At 41.1% G+C, this 25,872-nt stretch overlaps 1 protein-coding gene across 1 annotated transcript in view; it reads left to right on the plus strand.

Annotated features, from left to right (window-relative positions):
* The window catches only part of CACNG6 (calcium voltage-gated channel auxiliary subunit gamma 6), a 199,706-nt gene extending 174,566 nt beyond the window's left edge, over positions 1 to 25,140 (plus strand). The window contains exons 3-4 of the mRNA XM_044278082.1: positions 16,269 to 16,406; positions 23,562 to 25,140. Of these exons, the coding sequence (XP_044134017.1) occupies positions 16,269 to 16,406; positions 23,562 to 23,788 (365 nt within the window). The 3' untranslated portion in view covers positions 23,789 to 25,140. The remainder of the gene's footprint in view (positions 1 to 16,268; positions 16,407 to 23,561) is intronic.
* Positions 25,141 to 25,872: the final 732 nt, after the last annotated feature.

Below are 25,872 nucleotides of genomic sequence, written 5' to 3' on the forward strand. Positions count from 1 at the left end.
TCAGAATGCTTGTTACTACAACAAATGCAGGGCCCTTCATGTGTGCGCAGGCTGTTTCAGGGCTCACCCACAGATGGCGTGTCCGCAAAGATCAAGGCCATCCTGACTAATCGGGGTCAATGTGGTTCTGCTAGAATCCCTGTTGCGCAATCGTCACAACCCTCAGTTGATACTGTTCCTGGTTTCCGGGTTCACCACCGGGTTCCACACGGGTCTGGTAGCTCTCCCACAAGCCTCTTGGGAAGGGCCCAATCTGCTGTCGGCAACCAGGGATCCCGAGCCGGTGGGGACTCCGATCAGGTCAGAATTGGAGAAGGGGTTTTTCATCGGCCCCTTTCCCTTCATACAGTTTGACCTCTGGATGATAAACCCCATTGGTATTGTGTCCAAGCAGTTTACAAATTAAAAACGTCTCATCTATGACTTGTCGGCACCTCATGGCTCCAGCACACCCAGTCTAAACTCCTTAGTGCCATCCGAGGAGTTTTCCATGAGTTACGCCACCACAGACGAGTCCATCCAACTGATTCCCCAAGTTGGTCGGGGGGCATGGATGGCCAAGGCGGACATCGCCGATTCCTTTAAATTGCTGCCCATTCATCCACAGCTTTGGAGGTTCTATGGCATCAAGTGGCAAGACCAGTATTTCTTTGCCTATCGCCTGATGTTCGGGTCCAAGAGCAGCCCCTGGCTGTTCGACCAGTTCGCTCAGACATTGCACTGGATCCTGGTCAACCACTGCGATTGCCCTCTGGTCATCCATTACTTGGATGACTTTCTTCTAAACGAAAGCCCGCTTTAATTTCAAAACTTTCTTTCAGGTCATGCCAGAGGCAGACCGAGTGGGGATACCTCCTCCGTTGTTTCAAAATCTGGTGATGGATTAAACCGTTTCATTGCTTCAGCAAAGTCTTTGATACAGAATTCTTTATCTTGTAATACTGCCAGAAACTACAGGACCGCTTGGAACACCTTCAACAGGTTCATGGTCCTACATCCGAGACAAGACACTGACAAGACCACTTACATCACAGCTTTCATAGCCTACTGTCACATGGATCTAAAGCTATCCTTCAATACCATCAGATTGTATTTGGCCGGTGTCCAACATTTTCCACATGTTGGAGGACCCCGAAAGTAGGTCGGCTTTTCTGTCCCAAGCAGTCAGGGCAACACTCAGGGGTGTTCAGAAGAGTGGTCACACAGCCATCCTGGGCAGGCAGCCCATGCCAGGGGAATTTATTCAGAATGCTTTTACCTCCCTAGATGGTCTTCCTTTTGGTCTCCTTCCCAGCACAGTCATCAAGGCCGCAATGTACCTTAGTTTCTATGGGTTCTTAAGACCCTGCGAATTCACCCGCACTCCAGCCAGGTCCAAGGGTCTAACCAGGGGTCAACTAGTATGGCACAACGACCATTTCTCCTTACACCTCCTCACTTCCAAAACCTTGCAGGTGGGACCACCAGTGGAGGTGAAGTTCTTCCAGTCCACTAACGTGCGGTACCCAGTCCAGGTACTCAGGAGTTTGCTGGCAGCTCTGGGGGACTCCGCCCCTGACAGCCCGTTGCTCCTGTTCCAGGCCTCGGCCCTCACGGCCTCGCAGTTTATCTTGCACGTTCGCACCCTGGCGTCGGGCTTGGGTTTCGACCCCAAGGCCATTTCAGGGCACTCCTTCCGTATTTAGAGCTGCATCCACGGCTTCAAAGCACAACGTCCCCGGCCACGTCATCCGCAAAATGGGTCGCTGGCGCTCCTCTTGCTTCACACGCCACATACCTAACCCTCAGGCCGAGATATCCCAGGCATTCCACGGTTTGGTATTGTAACTTGGTCCGCTGCATTCAAGGTTTTTTCTCTCCCCACTAGTGTGTGTTTTGCCCCCTTTTAGGCTTACCCGCGGCATGGCTAAGGGCACCTCTCCAGCCATATCAGTTAGGCAGGTAGGTTTTTCTCTGTTAGGTCTCGGCACGTTCATGGCGCTAGCTTTCTGCCGTAGCCATGACCACAAATATTATGTTACATGGACATGATAACACATAGATAACATATGATGAGGAACATGTGAGATGAAATCTGATAGGATACTCTTTCCTTGTATGTGGGTGTACAAAGGATTTGGATTTACAAATATGGCGACAATTGACACAGTTAAGGCACGGGAAACATCCCAGACCCGGCTGTGTCAATGTTCGCTGTACCATACTTTTTTTAGGACCTATGTCTGCTCTGACCAATTGGTCTCTAATATTCCTGTTCTTACGGTATGACAAAAGAGGAGGAATTTTAAACTCAGGGACATCTTTGATACATCTATTGAGAATACTCAAATTATTTTTCAGAATCTGTCCTATCTCCAAACTACAATCAGAATATGTCGAAATAAACGGTACCCTTTGGACTTTTTGGGAAATATGTTGGGTACTTTCTGTATTTGTGTGAAGAACTTTACATTTTTGTTTATTTAACAGTTTGCGGGGGTAACCACGCTCTTTAAATTTACCTTCCATCATATCCAATGTGGTGGTCAACTCAGCCCCATTGGATACAATGCGTTTTGCCCTCAAAAATTGCGAGTAAGGGAGATGTTTGATCATACTACGTGGATGGTTACTCTCAAACCGTAAAATCGTGTTTCTGTCTGTGGGCTTGACAAACAAGCCCGTACAGATTGAGCCATCAACCAGTTTGACATTGGTATCCAAAAATGACAAATTTGTTTTAGAACAAGACACTGTATACTGGAGATCAGCAGCCAAGCTATTAAGGTATTGATAAAATTCATTTAGTTGTGTTTCAGTCCCCGTCCACAGGAGGAAGACGTCATCTATGTATCTCCACCACCTCAAAACATATTGAAAGTGGTGGGATACATAGATAAAGTCCTCCTCCATGTGGCGCATATATATATTTGCGTACGTAGGGGCCACATTTGACCCCATCACAACGCCCCGTTTTTGATTAAAGAATGTGTCCTGGAACAAGAAGTAATTATTCTCAAGTATCAGTTTCAGAAGGGTAATGACAAAGTATTTTGTATCAGAGGTTATGTGAGAGCCATCCGGATATTTATTGACTGCAGCAATACCTTTTTTATGACCTATTGATGTATATAAGGATACCACATCAAAAGATAGAAGAGTTATGGATTCCACACTACTAGTATCAACTCCTCTCAATTGTTGCAAAAAATCCCCTGTGTCTTTGATGTAAGATTGTCCGGCTGTCGAGAAGTCCCTAAGCATCTTGTCAAGGAAAATAGCTATTCTGCTAAATATAGAGTCTGTGCCTGATACGATGGGGCGGCCAGGAGGGTCCACAAGACTTTTATGGATATTAGGTAATATATATATTACTGGAGTAATGGGAAAAGGTACCAACAAATATTCCATTAACCCCTCGTTTATAATGCCTGCCACCACCGCATCAGACAGATTCTTCTTAATTATTTTCATAATGTGAAATTTGGGATCACCCTGAAGGATACCATATACATTTGTGTCTTTCAATTGACGTTGAATCTCCTTGATGTAATTAGAGGTATCAAGTACAACCACCACCACCCCGCCCTTATCGGCTGGTTTGATCATCAAAAGTTTTTATTTATTTTTTGAGCTGTGATAAAGCCTCCATCTCTGCAGAAGTCAAATTTGGACTTCTTAGTATATCTGATTCTCCTATAAAGGATTTTAAATTCCTTATATCTCTTTTAACTGCAGAAATGTAGGCATCTACCGCAGGCTCATCAATGATGGGAGTAAAATCACTTTTGTTAGTCAATCCCAATTTTTTAAGCGACAATTCACTAGAGCATGTTTGCATATTAACAGTTGAATCCCTAAAAAACGTTTTTAACTTAATAGAACGGAAAAAATCATTTAAATCCATTTCTAAATCAAACCATTTTACCTTGGAGCTCGGACAGAATGTAAGTTCCTTGGACAAAATGCTATATTGGGCTTCAGTCAATTCCACTGAGGACAAATTAAAAACTATTGTCTCTTTCTTTGTGTGGATCCCTTCATCGACTGTAATCTGGTTCTGTTGTATCGCTGTTTTCCTTTTTCCTTCTATATCTGTGGCCTCCTCTTTTGGTTCTTGTTCCTTTCTTTTCTTTACATCCAAGTTGTTCCCTAAAAAAACTTTTTCCTCATCAGTAGATATCTGTGTATTTTTCCTCTTTTTCTTGTTATCCCGGTTGAAACCCATATAGGAAAATTCTGATTGCCACGTGTATATGTCACCCCTTTTATAATCTTCAGTATCACGTACCCATTTGTTCCTTTTCCCTTCCTCCAATTCTGTCTGTAATTTACATAGTTGGCTTTTCATTTCTTCCTTGTATTGTGTAAATTCATCCTCTGACATTTGTGTCTGCAATATACATTCCACCTTCATCAAGTCCTTAGTGAGTGTAACCACCTCTAATTGCAAAAATTCAATGTTTAGCGAGATGTAGTCCAGTGAATATCTATTAGACAGTGTTTCAAACCGTTTACAAAATATATCATTGTTGGGAAAAAGGTTGGGACGCAAGTTGGAGCGCATCCTTCTAGGTATCTTCTTTTCTTTGTAATATTGTCCCAATGTGGCCATGTGTAATTTCATGGCTATTAAACGTCTAAAGTTATATACTTGCGTTTAAGTTCTTTTGAGGTGGGAGCCAGAAGAAAAGAGGCATCACTTTCAATTCCTTGCAGTATGCGGTCGGCTTCTTTAATGGTATAAGTGCCGCCACTAGGTGTTTCCGTATTAGACATAATGAACAGGCAGTTCAGATGTGCTCACCAAAGCGCCGATATCAATTGAAGAAAAAACAGTAGGAGCACCCGCTCTCTCTTGCCTTTTAGAAATTTTAATATTCACACGACCGGATGAAGATCCTTGGACCAAACCTCTTTGAATGTGATGACACCCAGCAATAGTACCTGCTCTTTCAACTGTTGCGCAATTCCAGATACTCAATTTATGTGCAGTGCTTTCCTTAAAATCTAAGGGAGAATCCCCCCTAGGGCTGCGCAATTACCGGCATTGTGGTTGTCAGTGCCAGCGGGGTACATTGACGTGTCCCCTTCTGACATGGGCGACCCATTGGGTTGGGTTCCATCTCGGCAGATTTGGAACTCTCCCTATATGCTGGATAACGTAGGATTCAACTACAGCAGCCTGTAAACTGTTGAGGATGCACTTTGCACTTTAAATATCCCAAACACTTATAGAACAATGGGGCAGTTTGCTTTCAAACAACATGGTGGTTTTAGCATAATTGCGAAGAGCGCATGCGCTCTATCGATGTGCTATGCCATACATGTTAGTCTGGACATGCGCAATGAGGCATCTGAGACGCTCAATTGAGTGCGATGGTCTCTGCGGGCGCCATGACTTATAGTGGTAGGATCTTTATGATCTTCATCCGGCACATTAAGTCACCTTGTTTATTACAGTCTTATAAAAGATGTCTTTTATATATACCTGATGTATTTGATAGAATATGGTTATTTGATTTATACACAAGGATACTGTTTATGTATTTTGATCTTATGGCACATTTCACTTTACGCACATGCACTTTGTTTATTCTTTTGCACATGTATCAGATGCATTTAATCAAACAATTATTGGAATTACACTGTGATTGGTTGGTCACTTAAGACATGCCTTTATATACTCTCAGTTTCACAGTTTTTATGCTTGAGGAAGACTCATGTGAGCCGAAACATCGCAAGTTTGCCACAATATGGGTGAGTAAAGTTTTTATTGTTTTCACTACAATTCAGGAGTGCAGTCCAACTTTTTTTCCTTTTTATAATATTGGGTATTGCTGAAACCCATTGTTGGACATTGCACCCGCTCTCTGGATGGTGCTCCCGTTGGATTTTTCTTCAATATATATAATTATTATTATTTTTTTTACTCCTTAGGGACCGGGCTCATTTTCACCTTAAGGACAAGGCAATTTTTTGCAAATCTGACCAGTGTCACTTTATGTGTGAATAACTTTAACTTTAAAACACTTTTACTTATCCAGGTCATTCTATGATTGTTTTTTCGTCACATATTGTACTTCATGACGCTGGTAAAATGGAGTCAAAATTCATTTTTATTTATAAAAAAATACAAAATTTACAAAAAAATAAAAACAAATCCAAATTTCAATTTCTCTACTTTTATAATAGATAGTAATGCCTCCAGAAGTTTAGAAGCAAATCTTGAAATTTTTCTGAAATTTTCAAAAACACACTTTTTAAGGACCAGTATAGGTCTGAAGTCACTTTGTGAGGCTTACATAACAGAAACCACCCAAAAACTACACCCCTCAAGGTATTCAAAATGGAGTTTTCAAACGTTGTTAACCCTTTAGGTGTTCCACAAGACTTATTGGCAAATAAAGATGAAATTTAAGAATTTACATTTTTGGCAAATTTTCCATTTTAATCTATTTTTTTCCAGTAACAAAGCAAGGGTTAACAGCCAAACAAAACTCAATATTTATTGGCCCGATTCTGTAGTTTGCATAAACACCCCATATGTGGCTGTAAACTACTGTACGAGCACACGGTAGGGCGTAGAGGGAAAGGTGCGCCGTGTGGTTTTTGGAAGGCAGATTTTGCTGGACTGGTTTATTTACACCAGGGATGTCAAACTCGTGGCCCTCCAGCTGTTGCAAAACTACAACTCCCATCATGCCTGGGCATACTACAGCTATCAGGGAATGATGGGAGTTGTAGTTTTGCAACATCTGGAGGGCCATGAGTTTGACATCCATGATTTACACCATGTCCCATTTGAAGCCCCCCTGATGTACCCCAAGAGTAGAAATTCCATAAAAGTGACCCCATTTTGGAAACTACGGGATAAGGTGGCAGTTTTGTTGGGACTATTTTTAGGGTACATATGATTTTTGGTTGCTCTATATTGCATTTTTATGAGGCAAGGTTACCAAAAATAGAAATTCAGAAATGTTATCTCCATTTGCCATTAACTGTTGAGGAACACCTAAAAGGTTAATAAAGTTTGTAAAATCAGTTTTAAATACCTTGAGGGGTGTAGTTTCTTAGATGGGGTCACTTTTTGGAGTTTCTACTTTAGGGGTGCATCAGGGGTTCTTCAAATGGGACATGGTGCCAGAAAAATAGGCATAAAAATCTGCCTTCCAGAAACCATACGGCGTTCCTTTCCTTCTGCGCCCTGCTGTTTGGTCATACAGCAGCTTACGACCACATATGGGGTGTTTCTGTAAACGGCAGTATCAGAGTAATAAATATTAAGTTGTGTTTGGCTGTTAACCCTTGCTTTGTTACTGGAAAAAAACGGTTTAAAATGGAAAATTTGCCAAAAAATAGCTTTTTGCCCGTGTTCATCTGAGGGGTTAGGTCATGGGGTATTTTTATAGAGCAGATTCTTACAGACGTGGCGATACCTAATTTTTTTTTATTTAGGTTTTACACTGTATTATCCTTTTATAAACAAAAAAAAAACATTTTAGTATCTCCATAGTCTAAGAGTCAGTTTTTTTATTTTATTTTTTAGCTGATTATCTTAGGTAAGGGCTCATTTTTTGCGGGATAAGAGGACGGTTATATTGGCACTATTTTGGGGGGCATATGACTTTTTGATCGCGTGCTATTACGCTATTTGTGATGTAAGGTGACAAAAAAATACCTTTTTATGCACCGTTTTTATTTGTTTGTTTTTTATCAGAGGGATTATTTCGCTTTTTTATAGAGCAGATTCTTACTGATGCGGCGATACCTAATATGTCTATATGGGGGGGAGGGGGGGACCCACACCTGGAAAGTGTTGGCCAGGGACGATCCGGGCGCCTCCAAATCCCGAGGTACTCCGGCCTGCTCTTTCCCTGTCAGAAAAGATCAGGGCCTTGAAGACTGCCTCATAGATCTGGAAGAATTTCCCTGTGTTGCCAGCGCAAAAGAGTTGTACAAGGCAAGCTGTACCAAGTAGACTGCACCTTTTTTGTACCATGCCCGGGTTTTGCACATGGCATTATATGGCTTGAGGACTTGATCAGAGAGATCAACTCCTCCCATATACCGATTGTAGTCGATGGCGGTGATCGAAACTACACATGACGTACTGGTACGTTATGTGTCCTTAAGTACCGGCACGTCGTATGTCCCCAAGAGGGTAAAGATAAAATCCTGCAGTTTTTGCACTGGTCACTAGGTCCAATAATTGGCACCAGATTACTTTACAGCAGTTAACTCATTCTAATCCTGTCTGTAATGTTATGACCTCTGAGTACATTTAAGAAAGGATTCTCCATTCACAATAGGTGATTGCCAAAGCTTATGTATTCTTTCCTTGTATAATGATCTTTGCACAGGTCACAGAGCGTGGCCAGAAAACTCTCCCATAGAAGTCAGTGGGGTCCCCTCCTGACCATTGTGTCTATGGACCATGGGGCTGCCGTAAAGCAATTTTCTTAATGCCTTCTAAATGCTGTTAAGAACAGCTCAGACAAGATGACAAATAACATTTTTGGTGACACATTTCCTTTAAGAGAAGAGCACTGGTAATAGAGAGGCCGCACTGTGTACACATAATTGTGTGTACCCAGATATTTTATACATGGCTGTTTTATGCTTTTATTTTTTGTATACAAATGCTGTAATAATTGAATGTATGTGTAGAGTTGGTACTGGTTTTAGCCCTGCTACTGTTATAGATGGCTCTGTCTGTTCCTCTTCTCTGTACATACTGTAGCAGATCAGAGTGTGGAGAGGAGTAAAAGCATCAAAGGAGGGCAGCCTACACGGGCTATAGAGAGGGAAAAACATGCACACAAAGCAGTTTGTACACTGAGAACCACATAGTCTATGTATTGGTATCAAGAGAAAGCAGAGCATGCACAGAAAATTATGCAAGGAAGGTAAATATCACACACTACTCAGCATCAATGACTGAGCACTCAAAGTCTTAACATCAGAAACCATTTTACAATGCTAGACCTACATCATAGAGCTTAAGATAAATTATGGAGCAGAAGCAAAGCGAACGGGAGGTGTAGTGTTGGAACTAGGATTCTCCTATAAGGTGAGCTTTTTTTTTTTTTGTTTTTTTTTTGCCCATGCCTGGCCATTTCTAAAATTTCCTAGATCTTGGAAACCCCTTAAAGAGCTCATGCACATAACCATATGTATTTTGCAGTACGCACAACACAGATCAACAAAAAATATGGATGACGTCCATGTGACATCTTTCTATTGCATCAGTTTTTTTTGGTGTGCAGAGGTTTTGAGGGAGTCGTTAAGCTTTGAAAATCACCTATGGTGAATGGTGGTATCTATATATAGGTGATATCTGTCATTCTAATCCTGCCTGTAGAGATAACTGCAGTAAAGTAATCTGTACAGACTACAAAGTGGTGCCAATTATTAGGCTTAATGGCTAGTGAGAACACTGCAGGATTGTATGTTTTTATTTTATTTTTGTGTTTAAATATAGATATTTGCTATATTTTGCAAAATTATTAAATATGTTTAACATAAGTGATTTACTCAAAAGGTAATTTTTTCTCATTACACATCCCTTTAAATTTCAACCACAATCTGGTTCTCTTATAGGGCTCATGCACACAAACTTATTTTTGGTCCACAACTGATCCGCATATTTTGCATGTCAGATGCTGACCCATTCACCTTGATGAGGCAGCAAAAAATGTGGACAGCCATGTGCTGTCTGCATCCATATGCAAATTTTTTTGCAATCGCAAAAAAATAGAACATGTCCTATTCTTGTCCGTATTACGGACTGTTCTATTATGGGCCGGACATTCCATTCCACAAATTGTGGAATGCACGATGTCGGTATTTGTGTTTTGGGGATCTGCAATTTGCGGATCGCAAATACAGCTACGGTTGTGTGCATGAGCTCTAATGTAGATCTAGCATCTAAAAAATAATAATCTGATGTTTTCTTTTAAGGCATTGATTGTGTAATCCAAGGTATTTCTTCAAAAGTCTTGTAGCTTGGTTACAGATCTTTTTAACTAGAAGACACATGCTTGATTTACTACTTTTGATATTGACTAGTTCATAGTTGGCATGCAATCTAGATCTACACAGTTTGTTACTACTTTTCCATGTTCTAGCCATCAGTAAAGGGCTTCTCTGGTCACTGGAACAGTGAATAGGTTAACTTTTTGTTTTGTCAGCATATCTTACTTTATAAGGCTAGTTTCACACTAGTGTAAGTGAGATTCGGCAGGCTATGAACAGCCCACTGGATCTCATTGACACTAGTGTGAAACTAACCTAAGGATTCTGGTGTTTGGTTTTTGTCCTTTGTTCCTCATAATGAGTTTGTGTTCTGCCAAAGTATCTGCCTTTGACCCTTGAAGTGTCTGACTAAATACTTCTTCTCTTGGACTCATAACCTTTCCAAATTTTGTATGTTCAGTTCCTGGCTTGCTCCGAAAGTGTCCAATCTAGGGAATTTCCTTATTCTCAGCTCATCAAATGACTAGTGCCCAACTAACTATGGTAAAGAAAGTCCATATTATTTTCTTACATGCCACCATAACTTTTCCTTATGGGGTTTATCCCATAGTTATTGTAAAAGGTGAAAAGCAGATATCCTTTAAATTTCTTTCTAACAAAGCTAGAACCAGCCTTGTGCCTCACATGCATGCAGAGCTGCCCCATTTATTGCTCCAAATGGTCTTCTAGATTTATTCAAGCTGCCAGTTCAGGGAGAAGAACCTTTCCTAGGGTCCATACCCTTTCTTTTGTATCTCCCTCCCTGTAACTGTCACAACGTTTAACAGGATGGAGGGCTGGTGGCAGTTGAAGAATGGAATTGAGCATGCACGCCCAACTCAGCGATCTTGATTGATTATACTGTATACAAGCCTATTCTAAAAACTGCACAGATAGAGATGACCAAGGGGTCTTGAGTGATGGAAGTAGAAAGTTACATGCTCATCAGGTTTCAGGGTACAGCTGACCCTTTCATCCCATAAATGCAACCTAAAGGGCTGAGCCAACCCTGAAATGTGTAGAAAGAAAAATAATAATTTCCAATAAATTCTTCATTCTACATATAGCTCATCCACACTTCTCAGCAGCATTCTCTTTACCACATCTTATACTGATTTATGAGTCACCCAATCAAATCAATTGACCATATGTGTACTAACTATATAATATCTGTTTCTTATTTAGCTTTTTATATTGGTGTGATTAGATACAGTATATAATAAAAAAAATTATGTAAACACTATTACAGATATTTTAAGAACTATGGGGGTCGTGTATAAAGACCAACATTTTAGACGCTGGCCTTGATAACCCCTATATCTGGTCGTGGAAGTTTTGAAGAGGCGCCGGCCTCTACATAACTTTGGCGCATCCAGCACCAGTCTTCCTTGCTGGCTTACATTTAGACCATTTTCTAGGCCTGAAATAGGCCTAGATAATGGTGAATGAGACAGGCCTGCCAGCCCGTCCACTTCCATGCCCACTTTTTTAGTCACAGATTGCGTCGCAAATAACCTAATATAGGCGTATTTCTGGATAATAAATTATCCCCAAGGTCCATACTGTTTCCAATCCCTGGCCTGCAAATGTCTGAATGGGATTATATGCCCCGCTGCAAACATTCACTGGCCTCCTCATTGACATGTTCCTAAGTGGCGTATAAAGGGATGCAAATGAGGCCTTAACAAGCTCTTCCTCTAATACTACCACATGTAAGGCAGCTATCCTATAAGTAAATGTTGGACCCTTTAAATAGGCCTTGAGACATGACTCGGATATTAAATAAGCCAGCACCTCATCTGCATGAGGGGCAATTCCTCTGAAATAGCTGTCTGCAGATGAGGTGCTAGCTTATTTAATATCCGAGTCATGTCTCAAGGCCTATTTAAAGGGTCAAACTTTGACTTGTAGAATATCTGCCTTATATCTGGTGACATTAGAGGCAGAGCTTGTTAACAGCTTATTTGGTTTCTTTCTTCCCAGAATTCCAGTGGAGCCTATATGGCCTATAAGTCTCCTCATGCCGACTAAGGTGCTCTCTCCCCAAGAAGAGATAGTACCCTCCAAAACCTGACTTAAGCCAGTGATCTCTGCTCTGCATTAATGAGGGGCAATCATTCTGGAACAGCAGGAGATATTACCCCCCCCCCCCCCCCCAAAAATAAGTAATTCATGTCACTGCTTGCTTATGTGCCATTTGGGTACATGTACAGTAGCAGCCCGAAGCCAAAGAATGGCAGAGAATGTGTCATGTTCTTCCCCACCATCCAGAAGTTTACTGGACAATGCTCGGAAGGAGCATGGATCAGACCTTCCACTCTTGGACTGAGCAGCAGTGTGCAAGGGAATGTAATATTTTCTTTAGGTTCAGCAATGACTGTCCTACACACATTTTAAATGGAGTATAAGGGTACTTTCACACTAGCATTATTCTTAGTATTGAGTTCTGTCCTAGGGGCTCAATACCAGAAAAAAACTGATTTTATCCTAATGCATTCTGAATGGAGAGCAATCCGTTCAGTATGCATCAGGATGTCTTCAGTTTATTCACTCTTACGGTATTTGGCCAGAGAAAATACCGCACCATGCTGTGGTATTTTCTCCGTCCAAAATTCCAGAACACTTGCCAGAATGCCGGCATTATTTTCCTTTGAAATGCATTAATGCCGCATGCCCAGACCTTTAAAAATGCAAAAAAATAAATACCGGATCCATTTTTCCAGATGACACAGTCTAAAAATGCTATCTGTTTGCACACGGATTTCCGGATCCGGCAAGCAGTTCCGGTGACTGAACTGCCTGCCGTATCTTCACAATGCAAGTGTGAAAGTACCCTAAAGCTGGAATACTACTTGGAAAGGTTATTGAAAAGTATTAAGACTAAAGATGCTAGTACACAGGCATTAGTGGCACAAGTAATTTACTGCTAATTTCTGGGTTGCACCTGGACTTGCAGCCTGAAACCATGGCAATTAGTAGTTAATACCCATGGATATTATGTAATAGTAATTATTATAATTCAGACAAGATGAAAAAAATAACTCATAAACTTTTTTGTTGCATTTCATACTCATGGCTCTTATGTGGCTGAATTTTAGCTGGTTGACAATTTTTGTGTTTTTGGCATTTTATGTAAAGATTTGGATTACTGGGTGTATGACTGGTAAACAAATAATGTCATACTTCCTGCTAAAAGTACTTCCATCCTGAGACATTCCATTGCTGAAAAAATGCCACATATCTTACTGATACAGTGAATCTATCAATGTTCATTTTGACAGGATGATAATTTAACAATAATAAAGCATGAGCATGTTTTCTTTCTAATACTAATAATTACTAATAAAAATCATACATTCTTGTGGGACCTTACTAACAGGAACCCACTCCACACATATAGTAAGGACCACTGTTGGCCACCTTTGAAACATTTAGACATATAGGTGTCATAGTGCTTAAATACGGTGCTTAAAGGGATTCTATCACCTCTCATAACACAAATTCAGATTTTAAACCAGTCATGCTCCACAGATTACCTTGAATCGGCTTTGCTGTTCTATACTGTAATCCGTCCAGTAGTTTTGCTCAAAAACGACTTTTATAATTATGCTAATTAATCCTGAAGGTGCCCTGAGGGGCATTATGTTCCACTTTATGTGCCCAGTAACGCCCCCCTGCAGTGCCCAAAACGCCTTCCTCCCGAATCCCTAACCGCCCACAGCGTCTCATCCCTCTCCTCCCCCTCCCTGACGGCCGAGCGAAGTCTCGCGCAGACGCAGTACCCACTGAGGGCTGCGCCAGTGCGATTTGCTGGAGACTGAGGGAAGAGCGAGCATCGGACGTCACTGGGCTCGGCGCATGCCCAGTGACGACGATAAAGCTCCTGCCCTCAGTCTCCAGCAAATCGCACTGGCGCAGCCCTCAGTGGGTACTGCGTCTGCGCGAGACTTCGCTCGGCCGTCAGGGAGGGGGAGGAGAGGGATGAGACGCTGTGGGCGGTTAGGGATTCGGGAGGAAGGCGTTTTGGGCACTGCAGGGGGGCGTTACTGGGCACATAAAGTGGAACATAATGCCCCTCAGGGCACCTTCAGGATTAATTAGCATAATTATAAAAGTCGTTTTTGAGCAAAACTACTGGACGGATTACAGTATAGAACAGCAAAGCCGATTCAAGGTAATCTGTGGAGCATGACTGGTTTAAAATCTGAATTTGTGTTATGAGAGGTGATAGAATCCCTTTAAATCAGGCATGTCCAAACTGCGGCCCTCCAGCTGTTGCAAAACTACAACTCTCAGCATGCCTGTATAGCTTACAGCTATTAGGGCATGCTGGGAGTTGTAGTTTTGCAACAGCTGGAGGGCCGCAGTTTGGACATGCCTGCTTTAAATACATGAAAAATAGATTTCTTCTTAAAGGGGTTTATCCCATGATTAATGTAAAAAAAGTAAGACAGATATCTATCATATGTCACATGTCAATCGGTTGCTAACAAAGCTAGAACTAGCCCACTACTGTACATGGATCCAGAGATCCCCACATTCATTGCTCTAATTGATCTGCTAAGTTTATTTCAAGCTAGCAGATCGGGGAAGGGGTGTCCTCTCTCAGGGGACCTGTCCTGTCCTGTGCACCTGATGGCAATTGAAGGATGGAACTGAGCACGTGTGTCCACCTCAGTGAAGTGGACATACAAACTAGAAAAACATCAAATAGCAGGTGGCATTATACAGATAGATATCATTGAATAACTCAGCGACTATACTATTTTTAATTAAACGGTGCTGGTTTGAAAAGTGTTGAATTAAAATTATTTCTGTATGATTGTTTTTCCCATGGCTGTTGCTGAACCATTCTTCCCATTTCTGAACTCTTCATGATTCCATTTTAAAGTGTGTCAAATTTAGTAGCATAACAGTAAGTTTAGAAGTGCTGCAAATATGCTACAAAATCTGCATCTGTTACATGAAGATTTGTTGCCGTTTTGACATAGATTTCAGCCTTTACATCGCAAAATGTGAATTCTTCAGCAAAGAACTACAGCAAATATTCAACATGATAGGCAAGCTTCAAATTTCAAAATCCACATCATCCATTAAAAACGGCTGATTTTTTACCTGATACCTGCAAATAGTGTTATGGAAATCACATTCACTAGCATCACGCTATCATTTATTGTGGATTTTCAGTGCCAGATCTGCAAAAAAATTTAAAATCTGCATCAAATTTTTTCAGAATGTGGCCTAAAATTCTGATTAAGCATAATTAAACGGGACATTAGTAAATTTTTTGCAAAGGTTTGGATAATAAACAAACCAAAAGTGCCATACAGGTGAAACTCGAAAAATTTGAATATTGTGCAGAAGTCCATTTATTTCAGTAATGCAAAGGAATTGCATTAATGCAGCTTAAAATTAGAATTTTGTGAAAAGGTTTAATATTCTAGGCTCAAAGTGTCACACTCTAGTCAGCTAATTAATCCATACCCCCTGAGCAAAGGGTACCTCAAAATTGAGACTTTGGGGTTTTCATAAGCTGTAAGCCATAATCATCCAAATTATAACAAATAAAGGCTTGAAATATCTCGCTTTGCATGTAATTAGTCTATCTTATATATTAGTTTTACCTTTTAAGTTGCATTACTGAAATAAATTAACTTGGCACGATATTAAAAAAAAATTGAGTTTTACCTGTAATTTTCATTTATTAGAGTTGATTTAAAATGTGTTTCTTTTAAAATATTAATCACAATTAGGCTGGGTTCACACCTGAGCGTTTTACAGCGCGTTACTACGCGCTGTAAAACGCACAACAGGCAAGAACCAATGATTCCCTATGGGAATGGTTCTCACCTGGGCGTTTTACAGCGCGTACGATCGCGCTGTAAAACGCCCGACGCTCAAACAAGTGCTTGAGCTTTTTTTTGGGGGCGTTTGTCGTGCGTTCCCGCACATAGAAATTCGGGAACGCGCGACAATGTGTGAACGCCAGTCTCTGTATGCGCGATTGTAAACGCCCGTACAATCGCGCATACAGAGCGCTCGTTTCAGAACGCTCAGGTCTGAACCCAGCGTTACCCTGAGGCATAGCTTGATTGGGAGATTCTGCACCATTTACTTTGTTGTTATATGAAAAAATTTAACTTTGTTATAGTTATTAATCTTTTTAGCAGTTGGCCTTTAAGAACCTTTAAGCAAACCATAAGGTTATGGATTAGGTTTATTAAAATTTGAATCTATTTTATGAAATTTACATTTATAATTTCCTTCCACAGATCTAAATATTACTGCAGCTGTTCTGTCTCTTTTGAGTATAACTTTTATGGTTATGGGATCAATATGTATCACTATGGTTCTGAGCAAAGGAGTGGAGTTCCTCTTGAAGCCTGCATCATTCTTCTTCATTCTTTCCGGTAAGGAAAACATATATTATACTTCCCTACTAAGTCTCTTGAACGGTAATTAATCTTGGATTCTATGCACTTTCTCTTAGTTGGGCACCATGACACTGCTATAACATCCCAAAATTTCAAATCATAAAGGAAGCAAAAGTTATATTTATGATTACTGTATACTTTTTCTTTCTAGACTGGATCAGGAACCAAATGATACCTAGCATCCATGTAACCATTATGAAGTGTCCTATTGGCATTGATTTATTATCCATTATAGTAGGGCGCTGTACATACAGTATAAAAAAGGGTTTAAGTCTATAACTATAGAAACCTTGGAATTTCTTATTATTACATTGCACTTATTTTAGTGAAATAAATTCCACTTTGTCTTTATAAAAAATGAATTAGCCATTTGTTCTCTAGAACCAGCATCTTTACACATGTACAGACTGCTCTGTCCCCTTCACAGTCCCCTTCCTTTCCAATCCCTTCAAGGGCTACCTATTTCCCATCTAATTGAGATCAAAGCATTTACAATGACACACAAGGCTGTCCATAATCTGTCCCCTACGTGCAAAGGTGTCCATTCTTACCTTACTGTAGCTTCAATCTTGCAAAGGATTCCAGTTTCTGCATAATCATATTTAATACAATTTATCTAAGGCCTGCTAAGGCTTCATCAATTAGTGAATGACGCACTTCGATTTGTCTCCACATCAGTATTACTCAGATTGGGTGAGAGTAGTTTATGTGCTTTTTTTGCTTTCTAGTGATGTCTTACTCTGAGCAGCTTACCTATGGGAATTAGTTTACCCCATCATATTTTCTTTGGCTTTATTGTTTATTGTTCGCAAAGTCTTAGCAGAAGCAGGTCATATACAGTCAGATGCAGACACTGTTATGTTAAAGACACAGGAATCTCAGTGATGGTACAGTATGCAATCCAATTCCAAACCCATGTCTGAATTGTCCTGGAATCATGAGGCCACCCAAGCTATCTTCTTCAACAGATTGTCCAGTTGTATAAAGGATGAGTAAGCAGAACAAGATCTCTCCACCTCCCTTTGAAAATTATTCTCTTTGGTTACTAGTGTTGAGTGCGAATATTCGAATTACGATTTTTTTTCTCAAATATCGCGATTTCGAGATTTCGCGAATATTTAGTATATAGTGCTATATATTCGCGAAATCGAATATTCATTTTTTAATTTTTTTTTATGCTCCAGTCAGTGCCCGTTGCCACTTCTGCCGACTTCCGTGCTCATGGAGCGTCCCCATCACCATGGGAAAGTCTCCATATACTAGAATGTACTGTCGGATTTGAGAATTATGTTGAAATCGCAATTCGATTAATTCAAGTTATAATAATCGAATTGCGATTTCAACTTAAGCACTGCTATATTCCATATTAGTTAATTCTAGCCTAATATGGAATATAGCAGTGCTAAGTTGAAATCGCCATGCGATTATTTCGAGTTATATTAATTGCATTGCGATTTCAACTTGGACCTGGTTTACTATGGTTGGCTTCAATGGCTTGGTAGAATTTGCGAATATGACGAATGTATTCGTCATATTCCACAAAACGAAGATAACGAATGTATTCGTCTATTCCACAAAACAAAGATATTCTCCATCTTCGTTTTAGCTACCTATTCATCAACTTCGCGAATTCTAGCAATCATATAGGAAAGTTTACTATAGAGACAGCTAAGTTTAATTCGCTATGCGATTATATTACTTTGCTTTTTTTAAAAATAAATAGAATAATTATAATACCTGATAATTATTATAATTATTCTATTTATATAAAAAAAGCTAAGTAATATAATCGCATAGCGAATTAAACTTAGCTGTCTCTATAGTCAACTTTCCTATATGATTGCTAGAATTCGCGAAGTTGACGAATAGGGAGCTAAAACGAAGATGGAGAATATCTTCGTTTTGTGGACTAGACGAATACATTCGTTATCTTTGTTTTGTGGAATATGACAAATACATTCGTCATATTCGCAAATTCTACCAAGCCATTGAAGCCAACCATAGTAAACCAGGTCCAAGTTGAAATCGCAATCCGATTAATATAACTCGAAATAATCGCATGGCGATTTCAACTTAGCACTGCTATATTCCATATTAGGCTAGAATTAACGAATATGGAATATAGCAGTGCTTAAGTTGAAATCGCAATTCGATTATTATAACTTGAATTAATCGAATTGCGATTTCAACTTGGACCTGGTTTAGTTGAGACCCAGCAGCAGCATCAAGTTGAAATCGCAATGCGAGTAATATAACTCGAAGTAATCGCATGGCGATTTCAACTTAGTACTGCTATATTCCATATTCGTTAATTCTAGCCTAATATGGAATATAGCAGTGCTAAGTTGAAATCGCAATTCGAACTTGAATTAATCGAATTCCGATTTCAACTTTTTACGTATATTCTTAATATTGCTCTAACTTCGTCTTTTAGAATATTCTTAATATTCTAAAAGACGAAGTTATAGCAATATAACGAATATTCTAAAAGACGAACTTAGAGCAATATTACGAATAGTCTAAAAGACGAAGTTAGAGCAATATTACGAAATTTCGTAAAATACACATAGATTGTAATTTAGCTAATATACTGCCATAGTAATTTTTTTAATAGTGTACATCTTTAACAAAACTTAAGTTCAGAAGAGGCAAAAAAAATTTGAGAAAAAAAGAAAAGATTATAGCACTATATTAGCTAAATTACAATCTATATGTGTATTTTACGAAATTTCGTAATATTGCTCTAACTTCGTCTTTTAGAATATTCGTAATATTCTAAAAGACGAAGTTAGAGCAATATTACGAAATTTCGTAAAATACACATATTAGCCTAGCCATAGTCATTTAGTTATAGGGACGTTGCCTTATACTATTAAAAGAAAAATCGCAATACGCGATTAATTAAATCGCATATTATTCGCGATAATTGGAAAAATTACGAATATTTGATATCGACGAATATGTCACGAATATTCAATCGAATATTTGCGAAATATCGCAAAATCGAATATGGCACCTCCCGCTCATCACTATTGGTTACCACAGTAAACCTATTTTTCAAGAAGAGAACTAATGATCAGGATTTTCAATGCAGCTTATACACTTGTCCCTAACACCTCAGGGGAGGTCTCATGGACTATGCCTGTATTGTGGTCCACTCTCACTGTCCGCAGCTCCTTGCATAGCAGGGAAACACTATGCCTAGGTGAGTATGAAGGGCCTAACCTTATCCTTAGCTTATATCGATTCCAGGGCTTCAGAAATTTTCTCTTGAAAGAAGATTGCACATGTAGTTATTGTCCCTACATGGACTACTCAGACTTACTTCTTCAAAATGACTTTGCTTTTCCAAGTAAAATATTTTTTGGGGTGTATAGTATTTCTAAGAGTTTCTCCATGCTCAAACTCCTTTTTCCAGTTATTGATTGCTTATCTGAAGAGATTGGTCAATTGGTTGGTCAATGGGCTACATCATCTCTCCACGAAGGTTTTAAATAGATCCTAAAAAAAGGTTCCTGCAGACCTAAGTTAGCCACAACCAGTAGAACTTAGGGCCCTCAAAAGATTTCTTGGGTTTCAGAAATATTATCGCCTGTTTATCCATAACTGCTCCTAAGTTATAGCACTGCTAAGTGTCCTCACTAAGGCCTCATGCACACGACCGTTGTGTGCATCCGTGGCCGTTGTGCCGTTTTCCAGTTTTTTTTCGCGGACCCATTGACTTTCAATGGGTCCGTGGAAAAATCGGAAAATGCACCGTTTTGCAGCCGAGGCCGTGATCCGTGTATCCTGTCCGTCAAAAAAATATGACCTGTCAACGGGTCAACAGTCAACGGGTCAGTGAAAGAACACGGATGCACACAAGATTGGCATCCGTGTCCGTGATCCGTGGCCGTAGGTTGCTTTCATACAGACGGATCCGAAGATCCGTCTGCATAAAAGCTTTTTCTGATCTAAGTTTTCACTTTGTGAAAACTCATTTCCGACAGTATATTCTAACACAGAAGCGTTCCCATGGTGAGGGGGACGCTTCTAGTTAGAATACACTGCAAACTTTGTACAAGACTGCCCCCTGCTGCCTGGCAGCACCCGATCTCTTACAGGGGGATATGATAGCACAATTAACCCCTTCAGGTGCGGCACCTAAAGGGGTTAATTGTACTATCATATTCCCCTGTAAGAGATCAGGGCTGCCAGGCAGCAGGGGGCAGACCCCCCCTCCCCAGTTTGAATATCGTTGGTGGCACAGTGTGCGCCCACCATCGCCCCCCCTCCTTCCCTCTATTGTAATAAATCGTTGGTGGCACAGTGTGCCCCCACCATCGCCCCCCCTCCCTCCCTCTATTGTATTAAATCGTTGGTGGCACAGTGTGCCAACCACCATCGCCCCCCCTCCCTCTATAGCAGTAACATTGGTGGCAGTGTGCGGCCTCCCATTCCCCCCCCCATCATTGGTGGCAGGGGAGTTCCGATCGGAGTCCCAGTTTAATCGCTGGGGCTCCGATCGGTAACCATGGCAACCAGGAAGCTACTGCAGCCCTGGTTGCCATGGTTACTTAGCAATAGTACAACAGTAGAAGATTCATACTTACCTGCTTGCTGCTGCGATGTCTGTGAACGGCCGGGAGCTCCTCCTACTGGTAAGTGACAGTTCTTTAGCAATGCGCCGCACAGACCTTTCACTTACCAGTAGGAGGAGCTCCCGGCCGTTCACAGACATCGCAGCAGCAAGCAGGTAAGTATGAATCTTCTACTGTTGTACTATTGCTAAGTAACCATGGCAACCAGGGCTGCAGTAGCTTCCTGGTTGCCATGGTTACCGATCGGAGCCCCAGCGATTAAACTGGGACTCCGATCGGAACTCCGCTGCCACCAATGATGGGGGGGGGGGGGAATGGGAGACAGCACACTGCCACCAATGTTACTGCTATAGAGGGGGGGGGGCGATGGTGGTTGGCACACTGTGCCACCAACAATTTAATACAATAGAGGGAGGGAGGGGGGGCGATGGTGGGCGCACACTGTGCCACCAACGATTTAATACAATAGAGGGAGGGAGGGGGGGGCGATGGTGGGCGCACACTGTGCCACCAACGATTTATTACAATAGAGGGAGGGAGGGGGGGCGATGGTGGGCGCACACTGTGCCACCAACATATTCAAACTGGGGAGGGGGGGGCTGCCCCCTGCTGCCTGGCAGCCCTGATCTCTTACAGGGGAATATGATAGTACAATTAACCCCTTTAGGTGCCGCACCTGAAGGGGTTAATTGTGCTATCATATCCCCCTGTAAGAGATCGGGTGCTGCCAGGCAGCAGGGGGCAGTCTTGTACAAGGTTTGTAGTGTATTCTAACCTGAAGCGTCCCCATCACCATGGGAACGCCTCTGTGTTAGAATATACTGTCGGATCTGAGGTTCACGAAGTAGCTCATATCCGACAGTATATTCTAACATAGAGGCGTTCCCATGGTGATGGGGACGCTTCAAGTTAAAATATACCATCGGATTGGAGAAAACTCCAATCCGATGGTATAAAAGAACTCCAGACTTTACATTGAAAGTCAATGGGGACGGATCCGTTTGAAATGGCACCATATTGTGTCAACGTCAAACGGATCCGTCCCCATTGACTTGCATTGTAATTCAGGACGGATCCGTTTGGCTCCGCACGGCCAGGCGGACACCAAAACAACTTTTTTTTCATGTCCGTGGATCCTCCAAAAATCAAGGAAGACCCACGGACGAAAAAACGGTCACGGATCACGGACCCACGGACCCCGTTTTTGCGGACCGTGAAAAAAAACTGTCGTGTGCATGAGGCCTTAGAAAAGAATGAATACCATTTTTTTCCCCTTAGCTCCAGTTCTCCATCATTCAGACATCATTTCATCCATATAGTTGTACTTCGCAAAAATAAATTATTCCATCAGTTGTAATGTGCATTATTTTATACAAAAGTATGCAGTAAAAAATGTATCTTTTTATTTTTGCAATGGGATGCTATGGGTGATAGATCTCACTGTATGGCATCCATCACAAGCCTGTTAAATGCATAAGTATGGAAGATCCAGTGACCCCAAACGGCCAAACATCTCTTTCCTTCCTGCTACTGGTATATCAATATGTGTGTACGGTGTGTATGTTTGTGTGTGTATTTGTGTATGTGTTATGTAAAACAGTAACCTGTAATACCTTTGTATAATATTATCATCTGTCAACAGACACTCACACAATGACTGAGAAAAGACACAATAGGCAGCAATCAACCAAGCACCAGGGTTTGATAGAATCCAATTTTTTGGGGTCAAAAAAATCAAGATGAATTCCAAATCGGTAGAATTGATCAGTTCATCTCTAGTCCATATGTAGTGAGTTTGCTCAGTAATTTCCACAGTGGAAAATCTGAAACAGAACAGGAGGAAAACTATCACCACAAAAATGGACCAGCAGGTTGTCTTCTGCTTTCCTCTGTTTCAACTGTGGAAAAGCTAAAAGCCACAGGTAAGGCTTAGTTCACACGAACGTGTGTGATCTGCGGCCGTATTGCGGCCCGCAAATCGTGGGCCGCAATACACGGCCACAGTTCCGTGTGCATTCCGCATCACGGATGCGGACCCATTCACTTCAATGGGTCCGCAAAACCGGAATCGCGGAACGACCACACAGGACGGGACCCCTCGGAAGCACTACGGAGTGCTTCCGTGGGGTTATGTCCCGTACCTCCGTTCCGCAAAAAGATAGAACATGTCCTATCTTTTAGCGGAACGGGCGGATCGCGGACCCATTAAAGTGAATGGGTCCGCGATCCGATGCGGCTGACCTACGGCCGGCGATCGTGCATTGCGGCCCACTATTTGCGGGCCGCAGCACAGGTCACACACGTTCGTGTGAACTCGGCCTAAAACCCATAGTGCAAGTTAGGTAAGTCAGTTTCTCTGTAGCGTCTGAATGAGATTTCTCATTGCAGCATTTATGCCAGATGTGAACCCACCCTTAAAATTCCCGTTGATATTCAAATCTTTGTGGCACATATTCAGTTTATTGCTCAGTGCTCACCATATTTTATGGGGTATCACGAGAAACAACATTTTGGCATATGTTATCTTTTTCTCTTAATTTATGTTTTTCAGGTATATTTGTTCTAGTCACTATGGCAATATTTCATCAAGCTGTCGGCGCGCTAATGGCAAGCAATCACAACGTGCAGCTGGAATATGAATATTCATGGTCTGTAGCCTGTGCAGCAGCAGCAGGAGCCATCTTGATATTTGGTGGAATATGTTGCATTTTCTTGGTAATGCCATCACTTCCCAAGAAGCCTTGGGAGTACTGCATGAAAAAAGGAAGTAGTTCATAAGACAAGAACCGAAGATCACAATTGTTTAATCTAGCAAATGAGCTACAGAACATTCATACATTGCCGGGTTCCCAACAGTAACGTCCTTTGCAAAATTGAGGACAGTTGTTTGTTTACGTCATTGTAATGTTATGCACCTGATCCAGAGAAACAGTCAGTACTGAGACTAAAGGAGTTGTGGCAAATGCAAAGGATGAGGCTTTACTATAAGGACAGACTATTTCTATCCTATTTTGGACTGGATGTTTTATTTTTCCTTTTGTACATACGCTATGTAGCATCCAGAACTCCATCAATGTATTTTATTTGGGGAGGGTTATTGTATAGAAACTATTCATTTTTTGGTGTTATATTATATTGTGCTATTAAAAGTTATTTTTATTCTGGTGATTGCATTTAACTACAGTGATATCTACTATTTAAATCTCCATCTTTTATGTAAAAATGAGCAAATATGTTGTAAACCTATCTGTACTGCATGTTAACCAAAGAGAAAATCAGGTACATACTGACAAAAAAAATGTGGATTTTAGAGAAAAAAAAAAGCATTTTTATTTTGGAACAGATTAGTGGATGCCCAGGCTGCTCACAGAAAAGCAGAGTGAAAGTTGAATGTGGAAGGACTGTTTGAGGAAACTCAATTTAGATTGTAACTCTGTATAATGTGCATTACTTCATGGATCTTCTCCAGGTTGCAGACCTGAAATTAAAAAACAAAAAACAAACATCTAATTAATGCCAGAAAATAGCAATGTACCAAAAACACCTAACCAACAAGTAGCCCCACTTTCCCAAACATGAAACTGTAAATGGCAATCTATAGATGTGATTTACTGCCTGCCTTTGTTAGCTCTGAAGTTAGATGAGCCAATGTACTCCAAAGAGCTCTCCAATTTGCCAGTACTTCTTCATATCATTTTACAGTGGGAACCTTTTGTACTTTTGGGACTGTGAGGTAAGGAAGATATGTGCTGCTTCAAAAACCAATGACCTAAAAAGAGGCTTTGCAACTACCCATTTTGTACCTCTAGGTCGCAATGGCTTATGTATTTTCCATAATAGCAATGTGAAAGAATTCTAAACTTGGCCGTCACTGTTCCTTATCCAATGAGGTGACCGGTGTGTGCTTTTAGATGTAGACTGTGCTAATTTAGTCTTTGCTTCTTTCCACTGGAGTTTTATAACATTAACCAGAGTTTACTAAACAGTCCTGTCAAGGGCTCAGCTCTGGAGAAAAAGCTTTTTTGCTGTCTTTGTGGTAATGCTAACATTTGCTAACACTACACAAGCCCAATAATAGCCTACTCTACGGTAGCTTAAAATAATTACCTCTTTTAATTTATCTTTACTTTTTAAACTTAAAGGGGTTCTGCAGTTTGTTTAAACTGATGATTTATCCTCTGGATAGATCATCAGCATCTGATCGGCGGGGGTCCGACACCCAGGACCCCCACCGATCAGCTGTTTAAGAAGGCAGCAGTGCTCAAGGAATGCCGCTGCCTTCTCACTGTTTACCGCTGGCCCAGTGACGTCACGATTAGTATCAACTGGCCTGGGCGGGGCTAAGCTTTATTCCCGCCCAGGCCAGTTGATACTAGTTGTGACATCACTGGGCCTGCGGTAAACAGTGAGAAGGCCGCGGCATTCCTTGAGCGTCGCTGCCTTCTCAAATAGCTGATCGGGGGGGTCCCGGGTGTCGGACCCCCGCCGATCAGTTTAAACAAACTGCAGAACCCCTTTAAAGGGGTTGACCAAAGATCAGTTTTTCTCACCTATTCACAAGATAAGTGTTAAATGTATGATTACTGGGGCCCAGCTGCTGAGATCCCCATTGATCACAAGATGATTTTGAATAGAGCTGTGGTTGATCATGTCCCTATGCATCATAGATTTGAGGTAAATGAGACTAAAAGAACTAGACAATGATGTACCCAGCTATCTTCATCTGCCCCATAAATTCTGAATGGCTCTTCAGAAAACATGCTCGACTATTGCTCCTTTCAAACTCTTCCACACTGTGGTTGAACAATGAGGAGAAACTCCCATTCTAGCGATTGATGGGGGTCACAGAGATTAGGGATCAG

Source organism: Bufo gargarizans, chromosome 2, assembly GCF_014858855.1.
Source record: "Bufo gargarizans isolate SCDJY-AF-19 chromosome 2, ASM1485885v1, whole genome shotgun sequence".
Classification (NCBI taxonomy): domain Eukaryota; kingdom Metazoa; phylum Chordata; class Amphibia; order Anura; family Bufonidae; genus Bufo; species Bufo gargarizans.